The sequence below is a fragment of the Epinephelus moara genome, chromosome 24 (assembly GCF_006386435.1).
Source record: "Epinephelus moara isolate mb chromosome 24, YSFRI_EMoa_1.0, whole genome shotgun sequence".
NCBI classification, from domain to species: Eukaryota; Metazoa; Chordata; class Actinopteri; order Perciformes; family Serranidae; genus Epinephelus; species Epinephelus moara.
In genome coordinates this window covers 27,973,487-27,983,819 of record NC_065529.1, presented here as the reverse complement: position 1 = coordinate 27,983,819, position 10,333 = coordinate 27,973,487, and the positions used below count along the sequence as shown (strand labels likewise).

Here is a 10,333-nt window from a genome sequence, read left to right as displayed (position 1 = left end):
TTCTTCTTCCGAGGAAATCATACTTCCCATGGGTGAAAACTCATCAAACTTTGCACAAAGGTCCAGTCTCATGCCAGATATCCTCAGCTGTAAACTCAAGCCAATAGTCCTGATGGTGGTTCTACAGCAAGCGTCTAAAATTCAAAACTTTGAAAATTCATAACAAATCAACCATACGTGCTACAACTTCACAACTTTCCTCAAACTGTAGCCCCAATACTGAAGAAACATTTGTACACTTAAACCTATTAAAAATTATGAAGTCCATCACTCTGTTTTTTTCAAAAACTGTAAAACTTCTTAAACCTATCTCCGCCCACAATTTTTGCTCAATTGACTTGCTACAGAGCATCTTCAGACTGTCCTACAAAAACTATGTTTCTCAGATTTTTGATTTATCAAAGATTGAGCCTACAGTGCATCAAAATGTTCGACTGTAAACGGTACTGTAAACATATACATGCAAATTCTTGCTAAATAAATCTTGTAAAATGTTCATGAAAAAAAGACAAAATTCTAGAGTCATGGTAGCTGATGTGTAGCAAATTTCAGAATTTTATCTCAAAAACTAAATTTTTGACAGCATTTTGAATTTTGCTTGGAGTCAATATAAAAATGGCAATTTTAAACATCAGTTTTTCACATATGGAACAAATCAATCATTGTCAAAATAAATTACCAACATCTCCATGCTGTCTAGATGCAATATGTGTATTTTCAGATTTTTGTTTCGATAACTGAATTTTTTACAGTGGTTTGTAATCTGCTTTTCCATGCATAGACGGCTGCTAAACCTGCAGGTCTGGCTTTGTCAATTTGTGAAGCTACACATGAATTGTCACTGACTAATTAGCTCAGTGTGATAGAAATTGATCCTTAGTCTCAGAGGTTGTGAGTTCAAGCCTCAGCTGATGCAAAAGGCAGATTGTGTTGCGACAGTAAAGGAACAAGCTGGGCAGACAGCCACCAGTGTTGCCAAGTCTCTTTTAGATCATGAAGATGATGATATAGTGCTTGACGATGATGCTCCAAAGTTATCACTTAAGAGGAAAAACCCAGAGACTAGGACCAGTACAAAAGCCCTTAAAGTGTCAAAGAAAACGTCTGCAGTCTCCTCCCCTCAGGTAGAGGAAAGCACTCTCAGCACACAGGGTGGTGGCAGTGAAGCATGTGAAATGATGCAGGTGGATCAGGGCAGTGGCTATTCCTTTAGTAGGATCAGGGCTTTTCTGCAGGAAACAAAAGGGCCGAGGTCAGTTAAGGTGGAAAATGATTTCCTTGTTTAAAACTATTTCTTGATTCTGCCAAACTTTTCTTCGGGCAGCCTACTTTCACTGATGAGGAAAGCTTTCATTGAAAGGAGCTGTTGCAGAAGGTCAGAGAGCACAAATTGCAGGTGATGAGTAGGTCTGTGTCTTTTTCTTTTCTTTTCTTCTGGTGTGCTGTTTTCTCTCTTCTCCTCGAGGGTGGCTTTACTTCCAACATGTGTGATGTAAGGCTGGGTACTTTAAACATCAGTGGTGCAAGAGATGATGTCAAAAGGGTCTCTCTCTATAGTTTGATTAATGCTACAAATGGATGTAGTTTTTCTTCACAAAACTCAATGAGGCTGATTGGAGGAAGGAATGGAGTGGGGAGGTTTTCATAAGTCACAGGAGCAGTAATGGTGGTGGGGTGGGAATATTGTTTTCCAAGGACGTCTTGCTCATATCCTGTATGGCTGATGAAATTATTAAAGGCAGGTTGCTGAAAATAAGGGCTCAGTTTGAAAAAGTGAAAATGGTGTTTATAAATGTTTATGTTCCAATTGCAGGCACAGAGTGATTAGTTTTCTTGGACACCCTGAATAATGTCATGAAAAACTGCAGCAGTGAGGAATATTTGATTTTAGCTTGTGAGTTTAACTGCACAGAGAACGCAGCTTCAGATAGGAACCATTGGGAACCTCACGCAGCTTCCAGCAGCAGTCTTGTGAAGTTAGTTGAGACATCTGATCTGTGGAGAGCTTACCTGTCTTTGAGTGATGAGGTGAAGCCTGTGTGGGGAGCTCTATACAAACCACCATTAACACATTGGGTTGGAGACCTACAGTAGAGAGTGCTGCAGGGAGCTGTGCCTGTCAGTTCTTTTGTGTCTGTGAAAATGGCTATTTATGTGAGCAGAAAGAATAAGATAGAGCTCTCCTAAGACTGCGACACAGAAGCTATTTTCATTTGAATGCTCAAAGCCAGAATAAGATTGGACTACAGTTATAATTGTGCTGTGAGAGATGTGGACACATTTATGGACATATGGGGGTATAAAATGTGTGATGAAACAGACCAGCTCCTGTTTGGTCATGTGTTGGGGTAAGAATGCCCCATATCCCCCACTTTGCTGGTTCTGTTCTTTTCCATTTTTTGTGAAAACTAAGATGTTTTGATTATTGATTACAGTTTGTGTTGATTTCTCTTTTTTTGTGATAGCTAATAAAGGTTGTGTTAAAAATATTAATATTATAGTTTTCATGGCCAGTTCGGATGTACAGCACCTTTTCTCTGTTTTCTGGTCTGTACATTTAATCACAGTCGCTCATTGGGAATTTTCTCAGTCTTAATGTGATATAACATGTGTGTATATTTAATTTTCAGCTCTTCTTCCACCTAAACTGACAGTGAATCCAGCAGTGATCACAGAGACAGAAACAGTCACACTGAACTGTCAGACTCCATCGTCTGTTTCTGTGTCTCAGTGTTATTTCTACATTGAAAGAGGAAAACCTGCCAAAGTCTTCTCATGTCTAAAGACACTGACAGGGACTGAGCTGCTGGAGATGACACACCAGAGTTCACCTGCTGAGGTTAAAGTGACATGTTTTTATCCCCACGGTTCTTCATCTCCTGACAGTGACGTTTCCTCCATCATCATTAGAAGTGAGTGAACCCTGCTGCTATGGACTAATGTTTTTATGTCATGCTATGAATTTATCATTAGAAAAAAATAGTTATTTAATCCAACACATATTCTTATATTTTCAGCAGCTCTTCCTCCTAAACTGACAGTGAATCCAGCAGTGATCAAGGACACAGACTCAGTCACACTGAACTGTCAGACTCCATCATCTGTTTCTGTGTCTCAGTGTCATTTCTACATTTTAAGTGGAGGAACAGCCAAAGTCCTCTCATGTCTACAAACACTGACAGCTACTGAGTTACTGGAGATGGCACATCAGAGTTCACCTGCCAGGATTCAAGTGACGTGTTTTTACACTGTAAAGACTGGAGAGTTTAACTATCCATCTCCACACAGTGACACATCCTCCATCACCATACACAGTGAGTGACTGCTTCTCCCATCTACAGATATTATTATATCTGCATGTAGTATCAGCATGAGAAAAGTGCAAAGGTATTTTTTTAGGTGTGAATTTGTTTTTAGGTGTTACAGACTAAAAGAAAGAAACCAAGATTGACAACCACCATTTTCCATTAAAATGCCACCTGGGTGAAGTTGATACAGTTATGCCTCATGTGATTTTTCTTTTCTTTTTTTTAAACTTTTTTGCCTGTTCAAAATAAAACCAAAATCTAATAAAATGAAATTAGTGAAAAAAAAATTATGTTAGAATATTTGTATTTTGAGCAGTGATATATTTGATGACACATTATATTTATCATACTACAAACTCACATCAGATGACACATCATTTTATTTTAGTTAGTTGTTAGACATGACATATGTGGTGTTGGATTTATTTAGATGTCAGCACTGTTTGAAATAACAGACCCATATGGAATTATCTTTGGTAGCACAATAGTGGTTTGTATTTAATGCCTCATCATTAATCTTTTTGTAGATCTAAAACCACAGATGAGTCTTGACCATCGTTACGGTGACCACATTCTCTTTACCTGCTCTCTGCCTGGACCTGCTGATCATGATACAAAATGTAACCTGTACTTCGGAGAAGCAAGTCGTTCAGTCCTAACAAGAAACATCTTGGGGAAGAGGACCTCAAAAAATCAATCTTTCTGCCAGTTTACTGTCACAATTGATATTTTGCTGAGACTTCTACATTCAGTTCAACAAAGTGATGCCAGCTGTGATTACACTTTGGGAAGTGAACCCAACTCTTTGTCTCCTCGCAGTGACAGATACAGCCTGACTGGTAAGTCAGAGAAGACATAAATACATAATACACTGCATACAAAACATTTTTCAAAATCAAGTGAATTCTGGCTGTGTAAAAACAGATAAACATCACCAAATGACTGTGAGAAATGAAGCATCACATGAAAAACATACATAGCCTACCTATGCATATATACAGCCACAACTGTTTAAAATGTTTCTAGTTTTATGAAAATACCTGCTGAAGTCACACAGTTTTCCTCGCAGGAAATTGACATGTTCAGATCTGTCTTCTTTTATTGTAGATATTGTGGAAAAAGAGTCAAGCATGACACAGATTGTGACAACATCTCTGATGACCACAGGTAGGACAATTTATACATTTGAAAAAAAATCCATATGATTATCACACATAACTCACTATATTTGTTATTTGAAAGTTTTAAAAGTGTTTTATTCATCAGGTCTGACTGTTAGCACGCCTCGTGCCTCCACTACTGTAACTCCTGTAACATCAGGTAACACATTTTAAGACATATTAAGTGTGACTTTATTAAATCTTAAATCATGTGTTTCTGAGTAATATGAATATTTTGAAATGCACTTTTCTTAATTCACCAGGGTGGGCTGTCAGTACGCCAAGTATCACTACTGGTTTTATCTCTACTTCAGTAAAAGCGGCACCAGGTGATGTAATCCTTCTGTTTTTCAGCGATTCACCCTGATACTTTTACAGAGTGTGAATATACACACTATGTAATGTTCATAAGAGGAACACTGACTATGTTTATAAAACACAATTGTCCTGAATGCCGGTCAAGTGCATACTAAGTGATGTTTGCTGTCTGATTACTCATGTAGTCTGTGATGAATGTGTGGTTGCTGATGAGTATTTGAAGTTCTTACTGTGCAGATGTTAGCCTACAGTGTTCAAGTAAAACAAAGTTACTTAAGCACATGACAGCAATGGGCTTTATATGTTGTTTTGATGTTAATGTGTTTGTGTGCCCTTGAGAAACAGATACCAGTATGACTTCTCTGAATCCGGGATCTGGCGAAGAAGCAACAGGTAGACTTAAGATTCTTGTTATTGCATAAAAGTACAAACATGCATTATTGTGGATGTTTAAAAATGTTTGTGGTTGTGCACTTAGGTTGGAGTGTCAGCACGGCTGGCACTAAAGAAGTCTCTAACCCTGCAACCCCTCAGGAAACAGCTTCAGGTCAGTGTCTGTTATTGTGTTGTGTAAAATTATTTAAATTCTTTGCCACTTGAATTCAGTGATATAATTATGTTTATAACCTAATTTAGCTAATAACTTTATATCAGTTACAAAGCAATACTGGGTTTGCCATATTATATGCGCACTGGTGTTGTAGTTTAAAAGCCGCCATCCGCCTTCCTGCTTTTTCCTTAACGTCATGAGAAACATAGCGGATTCTTATTTGTGGCTTCTATTGTTTCAAAGCAGGAATGTGGATATGGAGGTTTGTAGCAGTTGTGGCTGGTTGTGGAGTAACTGTGGGGGTCGTTGTGCTGGTTTCTGCAATGCTCTGCAAAAGAAGAACTGGTGAGAACTGTGTTGATGTGTTTGTCTGAGCAAGTCAGAAACTGTTTTTTACATGGATGTTAGCACACAGTGTTCTCTAGCTTTCTTAAAAACAGTTTGTCTCTGTATTTATACTCTATAAGTTGCATTTCACGGTCTTTGCATCTTAGGATTTATTCCATTTGAGAGGGTTAAACATCTACTCAAAAGATATGAGCACCAAAAAAGCTACGTCTTCAGTCAGAAACACTGGTCAAGGAATTTTCAATTTAAGGCACATGCTTAATAGATTTAGTTTAGTTAAATCAACAATACCAACAATTTGCAGGTGAGGAGGAATTTGGTGAAAGGAGTATTAACAGCAAACATCACTGGCATGAATTTACAGCAGTATATCAGTGAGAAGTGTCAGGTTCTAATGGCCGTGCTGATAGCCACACAGCCTGAGCCACTGATGGTGAAGCATGAAACAGATCACAGCATTTAGTTAAATGCAAGTGCAGCTTCAGTTCTCTGTCATAACTAACACTATTCTTCCTCTGGGTTAAGATTGGCCACATAGTTGCTCTACACACAAATTCTGGCTTGGTTCTTGCAAGTCATTTGCAATTTCCTAATAATAGTTAGAGTACAGTGCCTGTGCCCAGTTTGACATTTGTTCAGCTGAACAGTTGTACTAAATTAACAAGTGAGGAAACCATCAGCTTATGCAGACCTAAGACACAAGCCCTGCATCTCAAACTAAAATAAAAACCCAGTGCTTGTGCGAAACCACCACTGCACTGTGACAAAAATAACCTCCTTCGCTAAGGTCTAACACTTTCGAATGTGAGCAAAATGCTGTATGACGAGAGATGAAAGTGTTCTGTATCGTGTGGGAACTCTATCTCTCTATAGAGTTTATACCGAGTATATATATATATATATATATATATATATATATATATATAGAGTTGTTTCTTTAATCAGCTTCCTGAACCGATGCATTTGGCCTACAGATGAAAGAGTCAGACTCATATAGGCCTATGAGTCAGACTCCAATCTCACCTGTAACCCTGATGCATCACCGGACTCCTGCCTCTCCTGATCTTTCCTTTCTGCTGCTTTGGCAAAAAACTGTTGAATGTCCCTTTTTTTTCTTTTTTGGTGGCATTTTGCCCTCCACTCACCACCTAACATAAAAGGGAAATGATTGACAATATCAAACTACTTGCAGACAAAAACACTCTTTTCCATGTAGCCTACAGCCTATTCTGTGCAGCCTATGTAATATGAACATAATTACGCTGGACTAGTTATTCTGCAGTCACAGACATCAGTTGAATTGCATAAACAAACCAGACGTCTACCAGACGCAATTCAGTGGGCGAGTGAACCTTGTCTTTGCTTAAACCTTACCTAGGTTTGCAACAGTTATTTCTAACGTTACATACCAAAACTGATTTATTACTAGCTAAAGGTAACTTTTATGACAACATGACAGCACCTTATCTCTGCCTCAGCAAACGTTACGAGACCTATTACCTAATAGCTAGCGACAGTAGCTAGTGCTAGCTCTCTGACTAGCTGCACCACCGGCTAGCAACGTTACAGTTTACATAGGCATTAGGACGCAAACTAAACTATTAGCATTGATACAACTCTGTACAGAAAAATAATAGTCGTTCAAAATTGTATTCCCCATTATCAATAACTTTAATCTTACTTGCTGCCTAATCAAAATCCTCGCTGTTGCCAATCGATTGTACTTTGACTCTGAGCTGCGGAGCTCTCGTCTCGAGACACTGACAGGCTGTCAGTGTCTCGAGACACTGACAGCCTGTCAGTGACAGGTACACTGGTTGAGTATTGACGCCAAGCGAAGGAGGGAGGAAGGGAGGGAGGAAAAGTAGGCTGTTGATTGGATAGCTTGCTGAACGCAGCTGTCAACCAGGCCAGATAAGGTTTCGCAAGTTGTGAATGGTAATTCTAAAACGATGATTTTGCGAAGTAGGCTACAGTTTTCACTCAGCATTATTTGTGGTAGGGACAATTCGTGTTTCCGTGGCTTTGGTATGGACATGTCCATATGTCCATACTTAAAACTACGTCTATGGGAGCAGCTAATGTGGATATGCTTGAAGACACATCACCTGTGATGTCCAAGCACTGATTGATTCTTACTGGGCAGCTGCAGCAGGCGAGCTGCCAAGGGCACTGGTGGGGCTGTAAAACCTTGTAGTTCTGTGTGCTTCTATTCAGCCCAATCATGCTTGCAAGGTGCATGGGAGCAGTCCTGGGATCCTTGCATGGGGAACGTCTTCACAAAAAAAGTCTTGCCATATTACACACATACTCGCCTCCCTCCACAGGCTAGCCGTCTCATTCAGAATCCAGTACAAGGTGCTGCTGCTCACTTTCAAAACTACTCACGGCCAAGCCCCCAGTTACATCTGCGACCTTATTCACCACCACACCCCCAGCCGGTCCTTGAGCAGGGCCTCCTGTCAGTGCCTCGGACCCGGCTAAAGACAAAGGGGGACCGGTCCTTTGGGGCAGTGACCCCTAGGCTTTGGAATGCACTCCCCCTGGGTCTGAGATCTGCCCTGTCAGTGAATAGTTTCAAGGGTCAGTTAAAGACTCACCTGTACAGACTAGCTTTTGAGTGTTAGGCCGTATCCACTGTTTTATCTGCCGCTTTCTGTTGTTCTCTCAGCTTCTCTACCTTATTTCCTCTGGCTTTGCAGTGCCATGTGATCATGTTCTATTTTTATTTTTATTTACTTATGTATTTTATTACATGCTTCTACATGCACTGACCTTGCATTGTCATATGCCTTGTGTGTATGTTTTTCTTGAATGTTTCAGTTGCACGTTTATTGTGACTGATTAAACTGTGGTTTTATTGTTTGTACTGTTAAGCACTCTGTGTACGCATACTATGAAGGGTGCTATATAAATAAAAGTTTACTTACTTACTTTACTTACAACTTCAGTTACTTCAGTTAGTCTGGCTGGTTCTTGTTCACTCGGGGTAGCAGTGCTACAACAATGTGGCTTGGCTTCTGCTGCACTTAAAGCACCTTGATCTGTGCTTCAACAAGAGGAATAGCAGGCTCCAGCTCTTCCAGTCCACAAAGGTCTGAGCCAAGTAGTTGAATGCCAGGACAGGAACTCCTTCCTTGACTCCTGTTCGTTTTGGGGGATATTGTTCCTCCACCTCTTGATTTTGATGGCAGCCAAAGTGCACATAGTATCCAGGTGCAGAGATAGTCTTGACATGATAGACAACAGAAGGTTACATGTGTAACCTAGTTTCTATGAGAGGAGGGACAATCAATGTGTGGCCACCACAGGTGATGTGTGTTAAGAGTATCCACATCGGTCCGTGGGAGTCTTTGCAATAAAATGCTACACTTTGTGGGAAACAGTCATTTTGCTTTGTGTGTCTTTCTCAGTAGCAGGTTCTGGGGAAGTGAAAAGGCAGGAGCCTCAAAATGAGAATGTAAGTCTAACATGAAGGACAATATAAAATATATTTGCTCTGTATATCCATAGATGCTAAAGTCAGTTTCTTTCTTTTCCCAGTTTGAAACATACCATTTGTACGCCACCATCGCTGAGGAGCCAGCAGCATCAGACCTGAAGGGGATAACGTACAGCACAGTGCAGAAACACTGACACTGTTTGATACTGTGTAGAGAAAGAGAGGAAATGTTACTGAAATGTAAAACTTGGGTTTGAAGTTGACTGGTATAATGTAGAGTAAAGTTACTAAAATGTATTTGTCTCAGATCAACAAAACTTTTACCAAACATTTACAAGTTTTACTGCTGGATTAAAGTTTCAAGTTGAGGTTTACGATGTACAAAGCACAGCATGGGCTCCAAACAACATGTCAATTTTTCACTATGAGATTGAAAATGTATTTAGTTTTACTCTTATATTGTGTAACTAAAGTGGAATTTCACTCCTTATTGTAACTTCTGTTTTGTTTTCTAATGATTTTCTCATTAATGGTGATATTTTTTGTATCTGGATATTTTTTCTGAGCCTTCTGTGACTATGCATTATGAATAAATGTACATGAATTTACAACTTACTGCTATGCTTATTTGTTAGCACACAGTCTTCCAGTAATACCATACTTACTATATATTTTATATTTTTACTAAGTCACCAGTTACAAAGTACGGGATGTAATACAAAAAAAATACAATTCAGTATTACAGTGGGTCATTTTGCACAATTTTGCCAACAAAAATTGTAAATTTGTGGAAATTGAAGGAAGCCAAGATGAATGTAAAGTTGGTCTGCAGTGTCAGTGATGAAAAATAAGAGAGCTCTTGACAGAAACATGGTCGATAATGGCTCAGTTGCATTTTTATTTGACAAAAACAAGACTGTAAATGCACTGGGGGAGGTACGGATGAAAATAGTTGGTTTGACATATGTATGAGAAAAAAAATTAAGAGCTAGTAATGAAAATCTCTTGGCTCATCTGCATACACTGTTGAGACCGTCCCTAACTTCAGTTCCTCATTTTACCGTCTTCTGTCAAGTTCAGCACAACCACAGGATGTCCGTTATTAAAGCAAAAAAAATCTGAATTATTTCATATCTCTCAAAAGTGTAATATCTGTGCATATCTGAATGATATATTTGTATGTCTGTTTACACAACAAGTGTGTGCA

The 10,333-nt window shown here is 39.2% G+C and overlaps 1 protein-coding gene across 1 annotated transcript; it reads left to right on the top strand.

Moving 5' to 3' along the window:
- Positions 1 to 2,748: 2,748 nt before the first annotated feature.
- LOC126386257 (uncharacterized) lies at positions 2,749 to 9,574 on the top strand. Its single transcript, XM_050038479.1, has 11 exons — positions 2,749 to 2,912; positions 3,018 to 3,314; positions 3,836 to 4,147; positions 4,416 to 4,475; positions 4,575 to 4,628; positions 4,732 to 4,797; positions 5,132 to 5,179; positions 5,265 to 5,333; positions 5,583 to 5,681; positions 9,098 to 9,144; positions 9,228 to 9,574. Exons 1-11 carry the CDS (start codon positions 2,813 to 2,815, stop codon positions 9,318 to 9,320), a joined length of 1,245 nt encoding a protein of 414 aa, XP_049894436.1. The 5' UTR covers positions 2,749 to 2,812; the 3' UTR covers positions 9,321 to 9,574.
- Positions 9,575 to 10,333: the final 759 nt, after the last annotated feature.

Excerpts from the sequence above, each read along its gene's own strand:
- LOC126386257 (XM_050038479.1), top strand. The coding sequence starts at position 2,813 with ATGACACACCAGAGTTCACCTGCTGAGGTTAAAGTGACATGTTTTTAT. Across the intron at positions 4,476-4,574 it reads AACATCTCTGATGACCACAG|GTCTGACTGTTAGCACGCCT; the intron begins GTAGGACAATTT and ends TTTATTCATCAG. Across the intron at positions 4,629-4,731 it reads TGTAACTCCTGTAACATCAG|GGTGGGCTGTCAGTACGCCA; the intron begins GTAACACATTTT and ends TTAATTCACCAG.